Genomic DNA, 24891 nt, shown 5'->3' with positions numbered 1-24891 from the left:
ATGATAATGAATGGTGCAGTCATAATCCTTTAGTAACTCTAGCCACCTTCTTTGTCTCATATTCAGCTCCTTCTGAAAAAATATGTATTTGAGACTCTTATGATCAGTATAAATTTCACATTTTTCCCCGTAGAGATAATGTCGCCAGATCTTCAGTGCAAAGATTATTGCCGCCAATTCCATATCATGCGTGGGGTAGTTTTGCTCGTGGTATTTTAGTTGGCGTGATGCATAAGCTATAACTTTATCATTTTGCATTAATACGCAGCCGAGCCCTTCCTTTGATGCGTCACTGTAGATCACAAATCCTTCGGTTGGTGTTGGTAATGCTAGCACAGGTACGCTGACGAGTCTCTTCTTTAACGTTTGGAAGCTTTCCTCGCATTCTTTGGTCCAGATAAACTTCACGCCTTTCCGAGTTAATTTCGTTAATGGATTTGCTAATCGAGCGAAGTTTTCCACGAACCTTCTATAATAGCCGGCAAGTCCCAAGAAACTCCGAATTTCTGTTGCTGTCGTGGGTCTTTGCCATTCTTCAACGGCTTTAGTCTTCGCTGGATCCACAGAAATTCCTTCTCGGGTGACTGTGTGACCCAAGAACGCCACTTGCTGCAACCAGAATTCACATTTACTGAATTTGGCATACAGCTTCTTCTGTCGAAGTGTTTGTAAAACAATCTTCAGATGTTCATCGTGTTCTTCGCGACTCTTAGAATAGACAAGAATGTCGTCGATAAACACCACGACAAATTTGTCAAGATAGTCGTGAAATACTCTGTTCATTAGATCCATGAATACGGCTGGGGCATTCGTTAGTCCGAATGGCATGACAATGAACTCATAATGTCCGTATCGCGTGCGGAACGCCGTCTTTGGAACGTCTTCCTTCTTTACTTTCAGTTGGTGGTAACCAGATCTGAGATCGATCTTGGAGAAGTACATGGCACCTTGAAGTTGGTCGAACAAGTCGTCGATTCTGGGCAACGGGTACTTGTTCTTTATTGTGACATTGTTCAGTTCTCGATAATCAATGCACAACCTCATTGATCCATCCTTCTTCTTTACGAACAGGACGGGAGCTCCCCAAGGTGATACACTGGGCCGGATGAATCCTTTGTCTAATAGTTCTTGCAGTTGCTTCTTTAGTTCCTCCAATTCTATCGGCGCCATTCGATACAGTCTTTTGGATATTGGATTTGCTCCCGGTACTAGCTCGATAGAGAACTCCAGTTCTCGATTCGGTGGGACTCCTGGTAGATCGTCAGGGAATACATCCACGTACTTTTGCACAATAGGCACGTCCTCCAATTTCATCTTCTTTTTACTCGTGTCCACAACTTGAACTTGAGCGAGATATCCTTCACAGCCCTGTTTTAATAATCGTCTTGCCTGCAACGATGATATTAGTGCTGGAGTTTTGTTTCTGTCAAGGCTTTTGTATACAAGTTGGGGTTGATCAGGAATAGTAAACCTGACTTCTTTCCTGTAACAGTCTATGTTGGCATGGTTTAAAGTCAATCAATCCATTCCTAATATAACATCGAATTCTAAAATAGGTAAGGAGATAAGATCTACCGATAAGTTTCTACCACAAACATCAACAGAGCATGCTCGATAAACTCCTGATGTAACTAGAGAATTTCCACCAGGCGCTTTAACAGAAAGTTCAAGATCTAACTTATGAAGTGGTATGCTCAAATGCTTGGCAAACTTTGGTGAAACGAAAGAATGCGTAGAGCCAGAATCAAATAATATATGTGCATTCTTCGAACTTACAGACAAAGTACCTGTCACCACATCATTTGTTGCCTTCACTTCAGCAGTTGTGATAGCAAAAGTACGGGCCTGTCCCCTTGGCTGTTGTTGTTGTTGTCGACCTCCTCCTACTGCTCTAGGCTTGGTGCATTGATTTGAATAGTGTCCCATTTCGTTACAATTGAAACACTTGATGTCTGGGTGAGAATTCAGAGTCTGCTTGAGGGTTGGCTGACTGTTCCGAGTCAAAGTTGAATTTTGTTCCCGTTTTGGGACCGTCTTGCAGTCCTTTGCCACATGTCCTTCCATTCCGCATTGGAAGCATTTTCGTGTCCCCACGTAACAGACACCTCCATGTCTCTTTCCACATTTTGAGCAATGTTGCTGGTCTCCTGCTTCCTTGACATTAGATCTCTTTGTTCCAGATCCTCCTGGTTGGCTTTCATTCGTTCTCTTTACACCGGTCAACTTGTTTTTGGACTGCTGAAAGTCCAAATGTTCAATTTTCACTTTCAAAGCACATCTCACGACGGCCTCGTAGCTTTGAAAATCTAAAGCTGCTAATGCTCACCTGACACTAGGCTTTAATCCGTATTGGAATTTGTCCACCTTACTTTGAACGTCAGTCACTAGGTGAGTTGCATATCGAGCCAGTCTTGTGAATTTTGCTTCATATTGGGAGACTGTCTCTCCCTCTTCTTGCTTTAATGAAATAAATTCTCTCACTAGCTGAGCTTTTAGTGGTTGTGGGAAGTATTTTTCGAGGAAGATTCTTTTGAATTCATTCCAACACATTGCGTTCATTTCTTCTTCGGTTTTTGTATTTCGGACTAAATTCCACCACTGATCCGCGTCACCGTCCAATCTATACGTCGCCAATCTTACACGTTGTTGGCTGGTGCAGTCAATCACTAAAAAGATCTTTTCAATGGAGTGAATCCATCTTTCAGCTTCTAAGGGATCTGTAGTTCCCGAGAAGGCAGCAGGATGTTGCCTTATAAACTGTTACAGTATAGCTCATTCGTTTTGAAGTGGAGCAGATGGGGCTCGTTGTTGGTTCATGTTTGCTGTCATTGCTTGGGCTAGCTGTGCCAATGCAGTGGCAATGGCATCATTTCCTGCGTTGTTGTTTCTAGCGTTGGCTGTAGGTTGTTCGTTTCTTGCTTGCCTTTCTCTGCGTGGCCTGCAACGTCCCCTCCTTGCCTCAGCCTCGATTGCAAAAATATGTTCCTGATTCTCCGCCATCTTCATATCATAGTATCACATTAGTAATCTAAATTATAACTCATATTTAAAAGCATTTATATACAGAAGTATCACAGAAGTCATAAATAACACATAAGTTCTATATTAACCAACGACTAACAGTATAGTTAACATATTCTAACTTAACATTTAGATAGGGTAAATTCTAATCCTATCTTTTTGAATCCTGATTTCCAAAATCGACTAAACTTCGCTTTGATACCAAATGTAACGCCCCGAATTTTTTGGAAATACCAACTCGGTGCGTAGAAGAATATTACATCATCTTTCTCAAAAACTTTCATTATTCCCAAGATCTCAAATACAACAACTACGTTTAGAGGGTTTACAAAAATTAGGTCTAACTTATTACATCTTAATTCAAGACATAGTTGATACATATTTAAAACATATTTGTCCTTTAGAACAGTTCTGGATTCAACTCTAGCATTCCTCATCTTTCATCTATACTTCACCTGGGGGTTGGAACAATAAAACAAGGAAAAAAAAGGGGTGAGCTCAAATAGCCCAGTAGGGTATAAACAACAAGTGATGTAGAATTATCAAGCTCATAAGAACATGATATTTTGTAGATAGGACATCTCACATTATAAAAATGGAAAGAAAGAATAAGCACAACATACTTTCCAAACGTATAGAGAAAACTTACAGAACTTGATATGAAGAATTATATATAGACTTCATTAAGCATAGATGCTTTCATTCATAGCCATATCTCGGCTCATTCATAGCCATACCTCGGCTCATAATCATCTAGATTTACACTCTCTAGAGTCGTCTTTACCCACGTGCACATGGAGGACTATAACGCGTCCACCCGTCATCATATCATAACTCAGTCCATATTCAGAATTAGGGTATCACAAGATAAACTCTAAACATAAACATATCTCACGGAAATAAGTTTCGAGGATACAAAATAGAATTATAGCTTTATCAGTAAAATCATTTATCTGAAAGGAATGGGGTCTGAAAGAAAGGATCCCCCTTGGATTCTCATCAGTTGTGGATCTTAGAAGGATAGAAACTCTTATAGCAATTGCGTATAAAGAGAATCAAAGAATATGAAATATTCACATCCAGTATATCAAAAGAGAATCAATGGAAGAAAACCCTTACATATAGCAAAAGAGAATCAATGGAAGAAAACCCTTACATATAGCAAAAGAGAATCAATGGAAGAAAACCCTTACATATAGTTTTCCGGTCACAGGTTTGTTTGAGCTTACACCTTGGAGCGGATAACTTGTAAATATATTCTAATTTATTTGTATATATATATATATATATATATATATATTTTTACCGGTTATTACAGTCTCTCCCTCTCAAAGTTGGACGCCTACCTCATCTCTTCTTGATCTTGCTTTTCCTTTCTCGTCTAATGAATTTGGGTCTCTTCTAACGTGGGTTTAATCCTTGTAATCGACCCATCCGTTCTGAGGAACAAATCCAACAAGAAAGTATTTGAAGCCGCTCCCTACTTTCGTCCTCCATCGTCCAATCTGTTTTTTGGATGAATCAGTGGTAAGTTTGTCTCGTTTGGGGGTTCTCACGGTGGTGGAGTAGGTTCAAGGAAGAGACGAAAGATCGTCTTATCTGGTGGCGGTTCTTGCCTACCCACATATATTTCCGGTTGGAACGGTTGGAAATCTGCTCGAGCAAGAAAAGGTTGTTGCCCAACCCGACTTGGAGCCCTATCTCATCTCATCTCTACACAGCAATCAATTTTTCTTTGATCAAATCATTTGTGGCTGAACAACTTTGACTGACCTCCTTCTTTGAAGTATAAACTCGTTGGCCAAACAACTTTGCCACTTCTCTTTGAAACCGATTTGAGAGATTTGGGCATTGGGTTATATACTCCCCAAGCAATCGTTTGGGCAATTTGAGTGTGGGTTTATTCCACACAGAGACTGTAGACACCCCATTTTGACCGGACCCAAGTTCGCTATGCTTGGGCGAAATCCCGTTCAATCATTTCCGCCATGTTTCGCACTTTTCCGTTAAGTGTTGAGAGAGATTATTCCCAAGAATCCGAGCAAGAGAGAATTTGGATCCGATTGATGGGCCCGTCTTGAGCATTTGTTTAGATTTGGATCAAACAGGGTGGCCCGCGCATTGTTTTAGTGAAAAATGAGTTTTGAACCTACTTCGATCCAACACCTAAAGATGATCATCAAGAGAACGGTCAAGATCTCAGAGAAGTCGTTTTAACAACCAATTTTGTTACGATCATCAGGTTGAGTTACTCGGATCAGCCCATTGAAATGATTTAGGAGGACACAACCTACTTAGGTAGGGGACCCATCAATTGGATGGTCTGGATCGTCATAGAGGAATGATTTAAAGGGGCACAACCAATTTACATTGCGACCCACCATTTGAACGGTCAAGATCATCAATTGTCGCCCATCAAATGGACGGTTCGGATCATCAAATAGGAGTGATTTAAAAATGGGGTAATATATTCACATTTTGATCTATTGGATGGCTTGGATCAGCCCATAGGATTGATTAGCGGAGCACAAATTAAATCACATTGTCGCCCATCAAATGAACGGTTCCGATCATACTTTGGAGTGGGGCATATGATTTTATGCACAATTGGGAATTTGGTCACATATGGGACCCACTTGGGTTATCTTTTACCTACTCAAAAGGACTTTAAAAAACATGCATGGGGCCACACACATGTCAAAATTCAATGTCCACAATGGTGGCCACCTACCATGGAATATGTCCACAATGGTGGCCACCTACCATGGAATAAGTCCACAATGGTGGCCACCACCCTCCCATTCCTTTGCTATAAATGGTTCAATGAGGGTGAGTAAGATGGGGAACTCATTTCTCTTCTATCATGTGTTCTAACAAAGTTGCTATGTGGGGTTGAAAAGAAAAAAAGAAAGAAAAAGAAACAAGAAAAGAAGAAAAAGAAACAAAAAAGAAGGAAAAAGAGAAAGAAAGCGAAAGCGATCGCACGGAGGCGGGATTTTCGAGTTTTTCGGCTCTCGGATTCGGCGAGGATTTCGATCACAGGTAGGTACACCGTTCTCGGAATTTTTTTTAGAATTATTTGGTATATTTTCGGATTTTTGCATGATTTTTAACAAAGAAAACTAAACGATATACTAAACAGATTCCAAAAATAATGAAATTTTGTGGGAAAATAATATGATAATGATACATTCTACCATGAATTTGTGAGAATTTTTGGATTTTGTTTGGTATATAATTTTATGCTTTCTTTGAAAATCAGCAGATTTTGGGGGAATTTGTACTGACATCAGATCACAAAGAAAATTCTTAAAATTTTAACAGTAGTCTTATATTTCATATTTCTTGCTTCTATAAAAGTTTCAATTACTTTGGATCTTGTTTTACATGAGCTGTAGTGTTAATTCATAATCTGGTTTGAAATTTGAAAAATCCGAAACTGATAGTAAATAGTTTTCTAAATTCATGGAAATCTCACAGCATGCTATTTTCACTTATCTCTTACTACTGTAGAAATTTCATGGAATTTAGATTCCTATTTCTAGTAGTTTCTGTGTTATTTTTGCAATCTGGTCAATTAATTTTTAAATCCAAATTAAATATGAGTTTAATGTAAAAATCTGTAAAAATCTTCCAGTAAATTACATCTCATCATATCTTGTTGGTGGAGAAGTTTCAACTCATTTCGAGTTCGTTTGCAACAGCTTCACTTGTAAAATCACTCATATGGTTAAAAATTGGTAAAATCCATTAAAAAAATAAAAATTAAGTGAAAATCATCTTAAAATCTCTAAAGCACCTTCATCTTTGTGTGTGTTTGGGAGACCCGCCCGGTCTCATTCTCTCGTTAGTCCTCTTTGTGCGCCGTTTGGTTTTGGAAGAACGCCCTACTCGGCTTGGCTTCATACCCCTACCCTTATGGGTATTGGGTTGCACCTTTGTTGCACCCTAGGGTTAGGTAGCTATCCGGCCCGGCTGGGTGTTTTACCTCTGCCAAATGTGCAAATTCGTGTTTCCTTTTCTTTTAGAGAGTCTTTGACTCATCTATCCTTTAGTTGGTGTTATTGGAGTCTTTGACTCATGTTTCTATTTCTTTTAGAGAGTCTTTGACTCATTCGTTCTTTTGTTGTACTACTAGGAAGTCTTTGACTCATTGGTTCTTCTGTTGGCGTTATTTGGGAGTCTTTGACTCATTCCTCCTCTAAGTTGTAGTATTAGAGAGTCTCTGACTCATTTGTTCCCCTCTTTAGTGTTGTTAGTTCGGAGTTTCTCCTTTAGAGTTGTTGATTACTTCGCTTTTGATTAGAGGCTAACTCAGTCTTATTAGAGCTTTGCTTGCTTAGGATCTTGGACCATTTTCTCTCTTCTTGGGACGCTATCTTTCTTGTTGTGGTTTGTCTCTTTGAGACGCTAGTTGCTTATTCGGGGTTTCCCCTTTTGCTTTAGGGCTTTGCCCTAGTTTGTGGTATTACTTGCGTGTTCCCTTTAAGATTAAAAATATTTTAAGGTCCTGAGCATTGGAAAAGCTATAAAATCCAAAAAACATTAGAAATTTAAAACTCAAAAAACATTTGAAAACATCAAAAACCTTAAAAAAAAAATCTAAAGTGTTGAGTGTTTCTTTTAGAAGCGTATTAGGCGAGTTCGATTTTCGAACTACGTTGGCTTGATCCTCTTCCGAGGTACGTAGTGCAGCTTGGGATTTACATCCCAAGTCCAGCCAAACTTTTTTTGTAAATAAACGTTTTAAACCTTCTTCAAAAACCTTTAAAATATTGTTTTCAAAAGATCTTCCTCTAGAGTTAGGAGTTTCTCCTAGATAGAGAATTTTAGAGTTAGGGTTTTTCTTTTGATAGGTTGTTTGATTGATTGTTTGCTGTGTGCTTGTTTTAGAGTTAGAGGTCTGTCCTAGAGTTATAGGAGCGCCTCCGTCCGGTCAGTTGGCGATCCACATCGCCGAGTGATGACTAGAGTAGGATACGCTAGTCCACCCTTGGTTTTCCTTAGGAAATACAGCCTAGTCACACATAGGTTGTAAGAACCACCTGCATCAGCGTAGGGCTAATCTGCATTTAGTTAGGGCATATAGGGTGTCCTAAAATTCACAATTCACTGGAATTTAAATAATCGTACGATAAACTTTAATAATTGGTCCGGTCTTTTAGATCGAGTTTAGGATAGAGGGCTAGGTGTCTTAGGCATCATAACTTAGAATAGGCGCGAAGAACTACGTTGCCTTGATTCTCGTGGAGGCGGGGATACGTAGGCTTCTTTGGATGAATACCAGACCATCTGAGGACTCGGGCTAATCACTTTTAAAACTGTTGAAACAATCAAATCACTTAGGATTTTCCATGAAATTAGAATTTTAGGAGAACTTTCACTTAGATTGAATCCAAACCAATTAAGAAATCAAGATACACATTTAGGATTCACATTGAAATTAGATCATAGGATGCATGTCACATAGATAGCACATTAACAAGAGAGTTGAATGAGCCATTTAAAATAAATTTAAAAGAGTTAACTTTTAGAATTGAAGACCGATTATCGGGCAGGAATGGTGCATGTGGTGGATAAATCCCCATACCTTCCATTCTTGTAACCAGGTAGCGAGTCTAGATTTCTGGTTAATTATGGGTCCTAGATCCCACATCTAGGTGGCGACTCTGTCAGTCTCTTTTGTGTGGAATTCGGATTGTCTTAGTGATCCCAAGTTCACATAAAAGACGAATTAAAATCAATAATGAAAGGCACACGCCAATCGCGTGGGTACGAGAGACCAAGGGATAGTGCGTGGCAGCTCGCGCCCCACGCCCCTCTCGCGGGATCGGGTCCCACAGACTGGCGACTCTGCTGGGGACAACCTAACTTCATTACAATTCCAAAGGATAACTCATTTGAATCTATTTCAACCGGCTCATGAAAACTCTATCTCTTTTATGCTTGTTAGATTACTTTGTATGCTTTATTTTCTCATCACATTTACTCAAACTTAATCTAACAAAACCTGAAGGCATCATAGATTGCGCGAACTTATTGCACACACTTACATCACTTTCATCTAAACCCCTGCATCTCACATGCACACACGTCCTATTTTAGGAACCCGGAGTGTTATCTAGCATGGTTGACTGGGATTTCATCACCTGGTGCCTCTGTGCTAGAGAAGCATTCCACCCTTAGCCTAGTACCTTTATGGTACGTAAACGGATCTCTTGTTCACGTACTGATACACCGGACACTGGTACAGTATATCGAACATGGATTCGCGCTAAGGGAACTCTTGGCCTTACCCCTAGATTAACCCACACATGCATGTAGTATACGAACACATGTGCATCACGTGTGTGAGCCTAGTTTAGGATATCCAACCCATTTGTGTCTAGATTAAGCCGTAGTCCATCTTCCAATGGCTACGATCGGTCCTAGGTACACAAACAAAGTCATGAGTCGAGATCCTCTCTCCACTCCGCTAGATTAGGGTTAGGATTGATGCCTTCAGGTAACACTGATAAAATGTGCGAAGATTAAAAAAAACTTTTCCTTTGGGGTTAGGATGTAAATCCCATTCATTTCCAAAGATCTCATAGGATTAGTCATTCATGATCCATCCGTTGAAAGCAATCTTATGCTATCTCATCTCATCTTGATCTAATCATATTGATCTACAGTTGTTGATATCCATCATTCAGATTTTAGATCTGGCCCTGGACTCTACTTTTGTCATTCTTATGGCCATGGTCTATTATCTGAGCCATTGATTTTTCATTGATCAATGTTTACCTATCATATATCTTTTACCTTTGGATCATATCGAAATCATTGATGGAAAAGTTTGATCTTACCTGTATTCTTTGAGTGCATGATCGTTGCTGAGATCGAAACTTATTCTGATTAGGGATGTTTATCGTTCCTGACTCTTTCATTCCCAAAAGAAGAACGGTTATACCCAAAGAACATCTTAAGGAATAGATTGAGGATTCTTTCCAAATTAACATACCCGTTGATGTATTTCAAGATTACTCTTTTCTCTATTTGTTTAGAATTTTTATCCCATGACTATTGAGATAGTGTGATTGCTTCTAAGTCAAAAGTCTGTGTTCAACAAAAAGCCCTTCTTCCAAAAGACTGACCATTTCTGAATTCATTCGATACATCAGTCTATTGCTTTACCCACATTGTCAGCATAAGCCTTTTGTTGCCCCATTTAACCTAGACCTTGTGGAGTTGCCTTTTCTGGGATTCCTACTTCGGGATCGAACTTTATAATTATCATTATCATGAAGAAAGGTGTATCACCTATAAACTTTCAGTGCCGGTTCACTACCTTTGAAGAAGTGTCCTGTGTCTTTAGATTTGTCTTTCATTAAGTGTACATCAACTTTCTTCTCTCGAACTTGGAAAAGTTCAGTTATGTTGATGTTAAAAAAAGAAAAGAAAATGTGTCATGTCAATCAGTCTTTCTCGTTCAGAGTCGGTGTTTAGCTTTTTGATTAAATTCAATGTAGAGCCTACTGAGGCGCGTTCAAAGTCATCTATGTACTTCAAAGTATTTCAATTCAATAAAGCATTTGAGTCTGTATCTTCAAATTTTTATGATTCACTCTTGGATTAAATGTTTAAAACAACTACAAGACCCCCTTCTCGGATGAGAATGCAGACGAAATTCCCCTCGAGATCTGAAAGATGGTCAAACGAGAGGAAGAGCGTCGAGCATAGCCACTTGAAGAAGAAATCGAAGCCATTGATAGTGGTATCAAAATTCGAAACTCGAGAAAGATGGAGTGGCAAAACTTTATCTCCCGAGGAACGCAAAGAATTGATAAACCTGTTTAGAGGGGTTTGAGGTAGTCTTGCTTGATCCTATAAGGATAAACCAGGGGAATGCCCTGTCGTTGAGCAAAGCAAGACTTCATCTGCTTTAGACATCCAGTTGAAGAGTAAAATTTTAAAGAGATAAGCATCAGACATCCTGTGGAGCTGATGAAATACTGAGAGAAGATTTTCGGACAAGGAGTGGTGGAATCTTGAGCATAAATCCAAGATCTTTGAGATGAGAGTGGAGCACAGTGGTTGAAGTTTTGCCTGACATGCCGTCAGACTCCTAGAAAATTTTTTAAGCCTTTGAACCTTAAGCAAAAGAGCTTATACATCAAATACATCAGGAGGCCATCCTTGGGCGTTTGAACTTTTATAGCCAAAATCCTAACGTTTTAAAATCCTTTTGAGAACCCTTTGGGCCAACAATTTAAAGCCAATGTTTCTTTTCAAACACATTATAAACCCGGGGCATTTATGCACCCGAACTACGTCGGACCTGATCCCCATTTCTTCAGGGGTACGTAGGCAACTTGATTAATTCAGGTTCGGTCAAACCTTGGGATAAAATCCCTTTTCAAAATTTTGAAGCTAAATGCTAAACCATTCTTTGAAAAATCCTTAAGCGAACTACGCGGACCTGATCCTCCATTTTTGGGGTACGTAGGTAGTCTGGCTAGACCAGATTCGGTCCAAATCCTTAGAACCTTAGGTATTCAACCCTTTTGAACCCGAGCCCACCTAGAAAGTCCTTCTGGTGAAACAAGTAAAGGTTCGAGGCGAATGAAAAGAAAAACAGAAAGAAAAGAATGAGAGTCTGAAGATCCGCTAGGTTGAAAACCCGAAAGGGCGGCCTAGAGAAAGGTGAAAGTCGTTTTTCTTGCTAAGTCAACAAGCAAAATGATTGACTTATCAGAAGGTAAGGGTAGTGGTATGCTGGATTGAAAACTTGAAGAGACAATCTAGTCAGAGGCAAATACTTCCCATGAAAAGTTGAGTTGAATAGAAGCAGAAGGAGGTCCTCAGTTACGTAGAATTCCCAAGTTTGAGTACAAGCAAAAATTGAGATAAGTAGTCTTTTAGACTGAAAGCTTGGAAAGCAAAAGTTGAGATAAGTGGTCTTTTAGACTGAAAACTTGGAAGACATTAATTTTGACTTCTTCCGAAAAGACAAATCAAGGAGACAGAGAAGCAACCTCTACACAGGGCAGGATCCTGGAATCCGAGTAGTGTCGACAAGACTTGCTTTGATATCTTTTTTTAAACTAGGGGCATTAAGACTGAGCAATCCGAAGGGGTTAATAACCATGACGGAAATCCCGATGGAGGAAACTAGAGCCTCTTGACATGGTTTTCAAGAGTACTCTAAGAGTGCCTAGCCTTACCATAATAAAATAACACATTTTATCTAAGGGTGAATCAAAAGTGAGTCAAGTCCCTTGAGTAATTTGAGTCTTCTTTGATTGAGTCATTGGAAGTCTTGGTCTTATTTTTATCATTTTTTTCTCTCTCAATGTCCGAAGTGTTTGGCACTGGAAGAGCGAGAGTATACCTTTTTAAATGTGAAGAAAATTCAGAGTAGATCCTGGTTTAGAAATCAAGGAAAGGGCAAGAGACATTTTGTTCAAACTTGCCAAAGACATCAAAGCCTCAAGTAGTGAGCAATGGAAGAAAAAAAAATTCTCAGACTCATCCATTTGTGGATATCCATTTACCCATATACCAGAGAAAGAACCCATGCAAACTTGAATTTTCTTACCTATCCTGATTTTGCTCTCCTATGGATTCTGTCATGGAAGTAATCATACTAGGGGCATCTTTTATGACTTGAGTCATAAAAGATATCAAATACAAGAAAATTGAGATAAATATTTTCAGCAAATAGAGGCAAGAGAAGCTTGAACACTCTCTTGAATCAAATTCCTCAATTGAACTCATTCTTTCAAAGAGTCAATGTTTTAGAAAATCTAGTCCCCAGCGGAATCTAGAACCTACTTTTGCAATCTTCAAATCTTAACAGAATGCTTTTCCTCTCTTTAAAAGAGTCAATACCCAAAAATTCTTTCAAGTTATTTGAGTTTGGTTTTCAGCAATGATCATGCACTCCCATTTATTCTCGGCAGGAGATAGCTATGCTATCAATGAACTCGATATAAGATCGATAAAAAAATTTGTGTTGATTTGAGACTCTTTGAGTAGTTAAGGCCCTTTGAGTGTTACAGACTCTTCGGGTAATTGAGACTCTCTGAGTATAAATGTTTTGATTTGTTTTGAGACTCTTTGAGTAGTTGAGACCCTTTGAGTGTTACAGACTCTTCGGGTAGTTGAGACTCTTTGAGTATAAACGTTTTTGTGTTAATTTGAGACTCTTTGAGTAGTTGAGACCCTTTGAGTGTTACAGACTCTTCGGGTAGTTGAGACTCTTTGAGTATAAATGTTTTTGTGTTGTATTTGAGACTCTTTGAGTAGTTGAGACCCTTTGAGTGTTACAGACTCTTCGGGTAGTTGAGACTCTTTGAGTATAAATATTTTGTGTTGATTTGAGACTCTTTGAGTAGTTGAGACCCTTCGAGTGTTACAGACTCTTCGGGTAGTTGAGACTCTTTGAGTATAAATGTTTTGTGTTGATTTGAGACTCTTTGAGTAGTTGAGACCCTTCGAGTGTTACAGACTCTTCGGGTAGTTGAGACTCTTTGAGTATAAATGTTTTTGTTGATTTCAGACTCTTTGAGTAGTTGAGACCCTTTGAGTGTTACAGACTCTTCGGGTAGTTGAGACTCCTTGAGTATAAATGTTTTGTGTTGGTTTGAGACTCTTTGAGTAGTTGGGACCCTTTGAGTGTTACAGACTCTTCGGGTAGTTGAGACTCTTTGAGTATAAATAGTTTTTGATGTATTTGAGACTCTTTGAGTAGTTGAGACCCTTTGAGTGTTACAGACTCTTCGGGTAGTTGAGACTCTTTGAGTATAAAAGGTTTTTGTATTGGTTTGAGACTCTTTGAGTAGTTAAGACCCTTTGAGTTTTACAGACTTTTCGGGTAGTTGAGACTCTTTGAGTATAAATGTTTTTGTGTTGAGTTGAGACTCTTTGAGTAGTTGAGACCCTTCGAGTGTTACAGACTCTTCGGGTAGTTGAGACTCTTTGAATATAAAATGTTTTTGTGTTGATTTGAGACTCTTTGAGTAGTTGAGACCCTTTGAGTGTTACAGACTCTTCGGGTAGTTGAGACTCTTTGAGTATAAATAGTTTTTGATGTATTTGAGACTCTTTGAGTGATTGAGACCCTTTGAGTGTTACAGACTCTTCGGGTAGTTGAGGCTCTTTGAGTATAAAGGTTTCTCTATGTAGTTGAGACTCTTTCGAGTATAAAGGTTTTTGCATGTGTTTGAGACTCTTTGAGTAGTTGAGACCCTTTGAGTGTTACAGACTCTTCGGGTGGTTGAGGCTCTTTGAGTATAAAGGTTTTTCGTGTGCGTTTGAGACTCTTTGAGTAGTTGAGACCCTTTGAGTGTTACTCTTCGGGTAGTTAGGGCTCTTTGAGTATAAAGATTTCTGTATTGTTTTGAAACTCTCAGAGTGTTACAGACTCTTTGAGTGATTGTTTTGAGACTCTCAGAGTGTTACAGACTCTTTTGGTGATTGTTTTGAAACTCCCAGAGTGTTACCGACTCTTTGAGTGATTGTTTCACATTTGTTCAGGTGATTGATTTATATTTGCATTGATAATGGTCTACATTCTCTAAAAGTAATTTCATTGTGTTAGTTTTCTTAAAGCTTTGTTGTTAAAAAGAGTGTGTTTGTGTTTGCTTTAATAGAGCCCTTGCGTATTTGTTTTAGATAGTTGAGTCATGAGTATTAGGGAGAGACTATCTCTTTGAGATGTCTTAGTTGCCGAGTTAAGAGTTAGTGAGAGGCTATCTCTCTATTGTTGGTAGAGTTTTATCTTTGTGAATATCATTTTAAAGCTGAAAAAAAAAAAACCAAAAATTTGTTTTGCTTTTGGGTCAGTCAAAATGTGTCGTCTGTTCAGCTTTGCCATTCGCGTGTTACACACGCTCTGCCAAAGAGGGGCATCTGTAGACACCCCATTTTGACCGGACCCAAGTTCGCTATGCTTGGGCGAAATCCCGTTCAATCATTTCCGCCATGTTTCGCACTTTTCCGTTAAGTGTTGAGAGAGATTATTCCCAAGAATCCGAGCAAGAGAGAATTTGGATCCGATTGATGGGCCCGTCTTGAGCATTTGTTTAGATTTGGATCAAACAGGGTGGCCCGCGCATTGTTTTAGTGAAAAATGAGTTTTGAACCTACTTCGATCCAACACCTAAAGATGATCATCAAGAGAACGGTCAAGATCTCAGAGAAGTCGTTTTAACAACCAATTTTGTTACGATCATCAGGTTGAGTTACTCGGATCAGCCCATTGAAATGATTTAGGAGGACACAACCTACTTAGGTAGGGGACCCATCAATTGGATGGTCTGGATCGTCATAGAGGAATGATTTAAAGGGGCACAACCAATTTACATTGCGACCCACCATTTGAACGGTCAAGATCATCAATTGTCGCCCATCAAATGGACGGTTCGGATCATCAAATAGGAGTGATTTAAAAATGGGGTAATATATTCACATTTTGATCTATTGGATGGCTTGGATCAGCCCATAGGATTGATTAGCGGAGCACAAATTAAATCACATTGTCGCCCATCAAATGAACGGTTCCGATCATACTTTGGAGTGGGGCATATGATTTTATGCACAATTGGGAATTTGGTCACATATGGGACCCACTTGGGTTATCTTTTACCTACTCAAAAGGACTTTAAAAAACATGCATGGGGCCACACACATGTCAAAATTCAATGTCCACAATGGTGGCCACCTACCATGGAATATGTCCACAATGGTGGCCACCTACCATGGAATAAGTCCACAATGGTGGCCACCACCCTCCCATTCCTTTGCTATAAATGGTTCAATGAGGGTGAGTAAGATGGGGAACTCATTTCTCTTCTATCATGTGTTCTAACAAAGTTGCTATGTGGGGTTGAAAAGAAAAAAAGAAAGAAAAAGAAACAAGAAAAGAAGAAAAAGAAACAAAAAAGAAGGAAAAAGAGAAAGAAAGCGAAAGCGATCGCACGGAGGCGGGATTTTCGAGTTTTTCGGCTCTCGGATTCGGCGAGGATTTCGATCACAGGTAGGTACACCGTTCTCGGAATTTTTTTTAGAATTATTTGGTATATTTTCGGATTTTTGCATGATTTTTAACAAAGAAAACTAAACGATATACTAAACAGATTCCAAAAATAATGAAATTTTGTGGGAAAATAATATGATAATGATACATTCTACCATGAATTTGTGAGAATTTTTGGATTTTGTTTGGTATATAATTTTATGCTTTCTTTGAAAATCAGCAGATTTTGGGGGAATTTGTACTGACATCAGATCACAAAGAAAATTCTTAAAATTTTAACAGTAGTCTTATATTTCATATTTCTTGCTTCTATAAAAGTTTCAATTACTTTGGATCTTGTTTTACATGAGCTGTAGTGTTAATTCATAATCTGGTTTGAAATTTGAAAAATCCGAAACTGATAGTAAATAGTTTTCTAAATTCATGGAAATCTCACAGCATGCTATTTTCACTTATCTCTTACTACTGTAGAAATTTCATGGAATTTAGATTCCTATTTCTAGTAGTTTCTGTGTTATTTTTGCAATCTGGTCAATTAATTTTTAAATCCAAATTAAATATGAGTTTAATGTAAAAATCTGTAAAAATCTTCCAGTAAATTACATCTCATCATATCTTGTTGGTGGAGAAGTTTCAACTCATTTCGAGTTCGTTTGCAACAGCTTCACTTGTAAAATCACTCATATGGTTAAAAATTGGTAAAATCCATTAAAAAAATAAAAATTAAGTGAAAATCATCTTAAAATCTCTAAAGCACCTTCATCTTTGTGTGTGTTTGGGAGACCCGCCCGGTCTCATTCTCTCGTTAGTCCTCTTTGTGCGCCGTTTGGTTTTGGAAGAACGCCCTACTCGGCTTGGCTTCATACCCCTACCCTTATGGGTATTGGGTTGCACCTTTGTTGCACCCTAGGGTTAGGTAGCTATCCGGCCCGGCTGGGTGTTTTACCTCTGCCAAATGTGCAAATTCGTGTTTCCTTTTCTTTTAGAGAGTCTTTGACTCATCTATCCTTTAGTTGGTGTTATTGGAGTCTTTGACTCATGTTTCTATTTCTTTTAGAGAGTCTTTGACTCATTCGTTCTTTTGTTGTACTACTAGGAAGTCTTTGACTCATTGGTTCTTCTGTTGGCGTTATTTGGGAGTCTTTGACTCATTCCTCCTCTAAGTTGTAGTATTAGAGAGTCTCTGACTCATTTGTTCCCCTCTTTAGTGTTGTTAGTTCGGAGTTTCTCCTTTAGAGTTGTTGATTACTTCGCTTTTGATTAGAGGCTAACTCAGTCTTATTAGAGCTTTGCTTGCTTAGGATCTTGGACCATTTTCTCTCTTCTTGGGACGCTATCTTTCTTGTTGTGGTTTGTCTCTTTGAGACGCTAGTTGCTTATTCGGGGTTTCCCCTTTTGCTTTAGGGCTTTGCCCTAGTTTGTGGTATTACTTGCGTGTTCCCTTTAAGATTAAAAATATTTTAAGGTCCTGAGCATTGGAAAAGCTATAAAATCCAAAAAACATTAGAAATTTAAAACTCAAAAAACATTTGAAAACATCAAAAACCTTAAAAAAAAAATCTAAAGTGTTGAGTGTTTCTTTTAGAAGCGTATTAGGCGAGTTCGATTTTCGAACTACGTTGGCTTGATCCTCTTCCGAGGTACGTAGTGCAGCTTGGGATTTACATCCCAAGTCCAGCCAAACTTTTTTTGTAAATAAACGTTTTAAACCTTCTTCAAAAACCTTTAAAATATTGTTTTCAAAAGATCTTCCTCTAGAGTTAGGAGTTTCTCCTAGATAGAGAATTTTAGAGTTAGGGTTTTTCTTTTGATAGGTTGTTTGATTGATTGTTTGCTGTGTGCTTGTTTTAGAGTTAGAGGTCTGTCCTAGAGTTATAGGAGCGCCTCCGTCCGGTCAGTTGGCGATCCACATCGCCGAGTGATGACTAGAGTAGGATACGCTAGTCCACCCTTGGTTTTCCTTAGGAAATACAGCCTAGTCACACATAGGTTGTAAGAACCACCTGCATCAGCGTAGGGCTAATCTGCATTTAGTTAGGGCATATAGGGTGTCCTAAAATTCACAATTCACTGGAATTTAAATAATCGTACGATAAACTTTAATAATTGGTCCGGTCTTTTAGATCGAGTTTAGGATAGAGGGCTAGGTGTCTTAGGCATCATAACTTAGAATAGGCGCGAAGAACTACGTTGCCTTGATTCTCGTGGAGGCGGGGATACGTAGGCTTCTTTGGATGAATACCAGACCATCTGAGGACTCGGGCTAATCACTTTTAAAACTGTTGAAACAATCAAATCACTTAGGATTTTCCATGAAATTAGAATTTTAGGAGAACTTTCACTTAGATTGAATCCAAACCAATTAAGAAATCAAGATACACATTTAGGATTCACATTGAAATTAGATCATAGGATGCATGTCACATAGATAGCACATTAACAAGAGAGTTGAATGAGCCATTTAAAATAAATTTAAAAGAGTTAACTTTTAGAATTGAAGACCGATTATCGGGCAGGAATGGTGCATGTGGTGGATAAATCCCCATACCTTCCATTCTTGTAACCAGGTAGCGAGTCTAGATTTCTGGTTAATTATGGGTCCTAGATCCCACATCTAGGTGGCGACTCTGTCAGTCTCTTTTGTGTGGAATTCGGATTGTCTTAGTGATCCCAAGTTCACATAAAAGACGAATTAAAATCAATAATGAAAGGCACACGCCAATCGCGTGGGTACGAGAGACCAAGGGATAGTGCGTGGCAGCTCGCGCCCCACGCCCCTCTCGCGGGATCGGGTCCCACAGAGACAGATCTGGGCGTGGGTTGTTTTCCACACGGACACGATTTGCTAGTGGGTCGTCTCAATCCAAATTCTGTTTTGGTCGTGGATGGTTGATCCTTTCACTCTCATCTTGGTGGTCGATACCCATCTTGCAGATACCCTCTTTTGCCGAATCCTTTGGGGTTGTTGGGTGCTGACATCAAGCCGTTTGGAGCTGAATTCCGTTGGGGCTGATTCCTTTGGTAATCGTTTCGCGATCGTTCTTCGCGGTTCGGTTCGATTCAGTTTTTGGATTGGGTTCTCGCAATTCGCTAATCAGGTGCACTCTTTTCAACTTTTATTTCCTATACATAATACAATAAAAAAAACTTCTCTTCCGTTTGAGATGGTTAAACTTCAATCCTTTGGTGGGACTGAGTTTAATTCATGGACGCGAAAGACTCAATTCGGTCTACAATATATGAATTGTTTTTACACCGTTTTGAGTACCTTTGCTGAGACGAATGAAGAAGTTGATGAATCTCAATGGCTTAAAGATGAGGATTTCTGCAAAGACAACTTGTTGAATTGTCTTTCAGACCGTCTTGTAGAAACCTATAGTAAATATAACACTGCTAAAGACATATGTGACAACTTAGATGCTCAATTCAAGGAGGAATTGTCCAAGACTCATCTTGTGGACAAATTCATGGATTTCAAGTTTCAAGAGGACAAGGAAATCACTCATCAAGTAACTGATCTAGAGAATTTGAGATCTAAGTTGCATAATGAAAAAAATAGTAGTCTGTGACTCATTTCTTGTGGGTGCAATCATATATACGTTACCATCTGCATGACACTCTTTTAAAACTGAAATGTATCGAAAAAGGTGCAAGTGAGATTGGATGATCTCAAACGATTCATTTGAATCGAAGATGAGAATCGAGCCAGGAATAACTTGAAGATGGTTAGACAGCAATAGTCTGTTGTTAATGCGGTAATATATCCCAAGAAATTTCCTCGAAAATCCAAGTCACCTAAAAGTGAACATCCCAAGTTGGAGGCCAACAAGCCTATCTTTCAGCAAAAGAAGGGCAAGTGCCACAACTGTGGGAAATTGGGTCACTTTGCTGTAGAGTGTAAACACCTTAAGAAGGCTAAATCTGACACACCACAAAAGGAAGCTCATATGATGGTGGGTAAGACTGAGCCTAAGAGTTTTTTTGCTATGTTGGGTAACAGTAAGGCCAGTACTTCTTCAGATTTGTGGTTAAATACATGAGCTACTTGTCATGTTTGCAACTCCAAGAAACTACTAGTTGATGCTGTTGCCGCGAAAGAGACCCGTTACAGTGGCCAGTGGAGCAGAGGTAGAGGTGCCTCACGCTGGTACTGCGAACTTGGCCTTTTGTTCAGGACAAATACTAACTTTAAAAATTGTTAAAGTAGTTCTTGCTCTTCAAAAAAATTTAATTTCTATTAGTCTTTTAGACTATGCTGGCATATGTACTTTATTTATGTGTGGTAGAGTAACTTTGATTGTTAACTCATACTATTTTGATTGTGCATATTTGATAGATGGTACGTTTGATTTGAGTTTAGATAATGAGATTGTTAGTTAGGATAGTTCACCGCTAATTGCTCCTAAGTTGTTACACAACCGATTGGGACATGTGCACAATCAGAAAATGGTCTAACTTACTAATACTCATAAGATACCATTATATATGTCAATTACATTTGACAAGTGTGAGAGTTAGGGGTGATAGAGAAGGAGAAGATACACATTGATAGGGTTCACAGAATTCTGTGCCTCTTAGGGCGTAATCCTTGAAACTACTGCTACTCTCTCGCCTCAATCAATTGGCATAGCTGAAGGTAAGAACATGACGTTAACTTAAGTGTTACACTCCATGTTAATGTCAGCTGGCATGCCTAGTTGCATTTGGGAAGAGGCTGCTTTGGCTGCAAATCACATCCTAAATCTCTATATGCTCCTCCATGTGATAGAGTACCCAAGAATTTGGTGAGGACTTTGTGACCTACCAATTGGAGAATGATCCATCATCCTATTAGGACGTGATGAGATCTAGGGACTCTATATTGTGGGCAGAAGCCATTCATGATGAAATGAGCTATCTGTTAGAAAATCTAACTTGACAGCTAGTCGATTTGCCAAAAGGGACTAAGACTATGAGCTGTAAGTAGATATTTGTATGTGATTATACAAAGTTTTTTATGGTCTTAATCAAGCACCTAAATTATGACATCAGAAATTTGACATAGTAGTACAGAGCTTTGGGTTTCTGACAAATTACTCGGATAAATGCCTTTACTATCGTTTTGTGTCGAATAAGGTCATGATTATTTACTTGTATGTAGATGTTGATTCCTATTTCCAATTTCTTTGTGTGATGAGTAATGTGAAACTAACCTTGGGTAAAGACTTCGACATGGAAAGACCTGGGTGTTGTTAACACCACTCTTGGTATGAAAGTAAATTTTTGAAAGGCAAGGAATCACCCTTGACCTAGCCCATTATACGAAAAACTTCTTTCCTTTTGAGGATGCAGTGAGTGCAAACCGATTGAGACACCATTTTAATTATACCAAGAAGCTGATCTTTAAGGAAGAGACAATGTGAGCCAGTTAGATTATTCAAAACCGATTGGTAGCCTCATGTTTGTGTTGCACTGCGCCAGACATAGCCTTTATAGTTGGCATGCTGAGTCGTTTTACTAGTAATCATGGCTATGAGCATAGAGATGCCCTTATGAGGCTGATGAGATACCTTTCGTGTACTCAAGAGTATGCTCAAAACTATGGTGGCCATCCACTTCTCGTGGAAGAATATTCTGATGAATCATGGGGATCAGAATCAGGGGACAACAAATCTACTGTTGTCGTGTGGAAGTCGAATTGGAACTTTATGCTCTAGCTTCAATTGCAAATGAAAGCAGATGAGATAAAGATTTTGATTATGGTTATGGACATTCCACTGACCCAGTTAAGGATTAGTTCCTTAAGTGTGTTCTGTGATAATCAAACTATAATTATGATTGTGAAGAACTCACTCTTTAATGGTAAGAGGAGACATCTTAGGCTGAAACATGCCATGCTGAATTATCTCATTGAACACGGGATTATCACTTTGATTGATGTGAGATCGAAGGATAATATGGTCGATGCTCTCGCCAAGGGACTGAACAAAGATTGAATATTCAAAACTGTATAGACAAGACTTAACCTACATTAATGTTATTTTGAATTTTCGAATCTCCCTTTTGGCCAAGATAGGCACTTGATATGTTTTGATGATGTTTACAGTTGTTGTGTGTCATTCCACATTTGATGACATCCTTTTTGGGAAATGTTGTACATTCCAAACTTGATGATAGAGCTTAACTCAAATATGGATAAGATGACTGTAACATTCCAAAAAGAAACATGAAATGGTTCTTTGCAAAAGAAACTATTAGGTCTTGTTCTTTATTGAAACTTGACAATGATGAATGGTTCTTTGCAAAAGAAGCTGTTTAGGTCTTGTTGAAACTTGACAATGATGCTTATGGTGAGAGTGATACTGATACTTTTTCAGCCATTTTAGAATTTTACTAAGTTCTTCTTCAGGTAGAACTAGATACTTTCGTGAATTATGGAATTGTACTAAGTTCTTCTTCAGGTAGAACTAGATACTTTCGTGAATTAAGGAATTGTACTAAGTTCTTCCTCAGGTAGAACTAGATACTTTCGTGAATTATGGAATTGCACTAAGTTCTTCTTCAGGTAGAACTAGATACTTTCATGTTTACACTATTGGTTGGATTCATTTTCATACAATCCATATTTGGTAATTCACAGGGATTGGCGAAAAAGGAGGAGCTTGTCTTGATTTGGACTTTGATGAAGATGACTTACTTAAATCTTCTAAAGTCATAAAGACTATGCTTTTATTTCAGTATGGATAGAGTTCACTTTTTTGTGGAACTTTATTTTAGATCTCGATGAGAATCATACCTCATGAATGAATTCCTCTAAGATCAGTGGGGTTCACTTATATGTGAAACTACCTCTTGGTTGAGTTTAGCTTGTTGTATATCTAGAACTTTTGGTTTGTCATAAAAGGATTCGTGTTTTTCAGTTGGATTACAGATCTTTTATGAAATAGACCATATTGTGATGTGGATGTTTCAATATTTTGTTTTGAACAGTACACTATCTATCTATTGGATTGTGCTATATGTAGAACATAGGAGGAGATTGTTGGGTATATAATATAACCCATATATGTTCTAATATAAGCCCAATAAGATAATGGACCGGTGTAGTGGGCCTATTTGGGCTAGAGCCCACTAACCTATTAAAACCCTAGTGTATCTCCATATATATGGGCTGGAGGCAACAAATTTGGTATTCCAAATTAGATATCTTGGGTGTAATGCTTCAAGCAACTTCTTGCTTGACCTAATTACTCTAACATCCCTTAACATGATTAGGTAGATTAAGGGGTCCTTTCCTTGAAGATTCGCTCATTCGCTTGATTAAATTCAAGAACGAGTGGCGGGCACATCTATCTTCTTCCAGCACGTCAGAAGGGTGCAAACGGCGACATCGATAGGCGAACAAGGGTAAGGGTTTTCTAAGGACACGTTAGAGTTATTTGAGTGATCCTATTGTAGTTCCCCTGTCCCTCTTTGAGGATCTCTTTTGTTGTTTCTTTGTTTCTTTACTCCTCCTTGCATTATAACAGGTCTCTAATTAAGTTGCTTTCTTCTATGGGTGCTGCTATAAAGACCGAGAGTGTAACCTAACAAATACCCACATGCCACATGGCATGGTAAGGGTAGTTTTGGCATTTTCACGGATAAAAAAGCCAAAAATCAAAGGAAAGATTTCTAATGTGTTAAGAGGCTATTTGTTAGGTTCCACTCTCGGTCCCCAACTCGGTTATCATATCATTATTCTTCTTTTATTAATATAATTCTTTGCCATTCAAACAAAACATCCAAGGTAGAATTTTGAGTATTGTAGAAATCGTGGAGGGAATTGTATGATCGGATTGTTCTCAACGGCATTTGGCAGGAATCATGGTTGCTCTTCAGTCTTCATATCACGTAAACAAAGCGGAAGTGGGGCCGATGATGACTTTCAGTAAGAGTTCAAAACTGTCCAAAATTTTCTAGTTATTTTGCTAACGATATCATGGGCTGGGCCCACCAATCCACCATCTCTCGTTCAGCTTTCTTCACAAAAGAAAAACAAAAAGTTTTCAACCTGTGGGTCAATGACGTAATCCCTTACGTCTCTTCTAACTTGGTGGGTGGGTCCCTTGTTTTTGGCTGCTAGTAAATTATAGGGGCCGACAGCCACATCCATAATGAAGAGCGGAAAGCGGAAACTTTTCTTGTCACTAGTGCCGGCAACGTTTGGCTGCCATGAAATTTTTTTCCATGGAATTTTAATTTATCAAGTGGTGAGAGAGGGTTAGGGAGGAAGAACGAGGGACTAGAAGAGGGCAGGAGAGGCAGGGAAAGTGCTGAAAAATAAGGAAGAGGAAAACTCTAAAGGGCCGTTTGGATACGCGGATTTTAGAATTTAGGATTTCTTCAAAATTATAGCTAAGAGACAAGAGACCAGCCGTCCTTTTTTACTCGTTTTTTACTTCATGCCCTTCTTTCTGATAGCAAGAGAGTAGCAGATCCTCCCATATTTTCAGGTTTTAAAAATCTCAGGATGTAGGAGGGATTTTTAAAACCTGAATTCTTCACTTAAAATCCAAGAAACGCTGTTAGGACAGTATACAACTGCTTGATCATGAACCCTCTTTTACATTATTTTCAAACTAAAAACCTGGATTCTAAAATTCGCGTATAAGGGGCCGTTTGGATATGCGGAGTTTATAAAGGTTTTAGTTTGAAAATGGTGTAAAATAGGGTTCATAATCAAGCTGTTGGATGGATGTTGTCTTAACAACGTTTCTTGGATTTTAAGTGAGAAATCCAGGATTTAGAAATCTCTCCCTCATCCTAAGATTTCTAAAACCTGAAAACATGGATGACCTGCTACTCTCTTGCTGGTGGAAAGAAGGGCA

At 38.7% G+C, this 24891-nt stretch overlaps 1 protein-coding gene across 1 annotated transcript; it reads right to left on the bottom strand.

Moving 5' to 3' along the window:
* Positions 1-1518: 1518 nt before the first annotated feature.
* On the bottom strand, positions 1519-2550 carry LOC143880653 (uncharacterized). The gene is made up of 2 exons (XM_077383630.1): positions 2332-2550; positions 1519-2238 (listed from the first exon to the last, which is right to left on the bottom strand). Exons 1-2 carry the CDS (start codon positions 2548-2550, stop codon positions 1519-1521), a joined length of 939 nt encoding a protein of 312 aa, XP_077239745.1.
* Positions 2551-24891: the final 22341 nt, after the last annotated feature.

This window comes from Tasmannia lanceolata, unplaced genomic scaffold, assembly GCF_043159265.1.
Source record: "Tasmannia lanceolata isolate RefF3 unplaced genomic scaffold, GAP_Taslan_0.1 ptg000007l, whole genome shotgun sequence".
In the NCBI taxonomy this organism is placed as follows: domain Eukaryota; kingdom Viridiplantae; phylum Streptophyta; class Magnoliopsida; order Canellales; family Winteraceae; genus Tasmannia; species Tasmannia lanceolata.
Note: the sequence above shows the minus strand (reverse complement) of the source record. Positions and strands in the feature narration are given on the sequence as shown.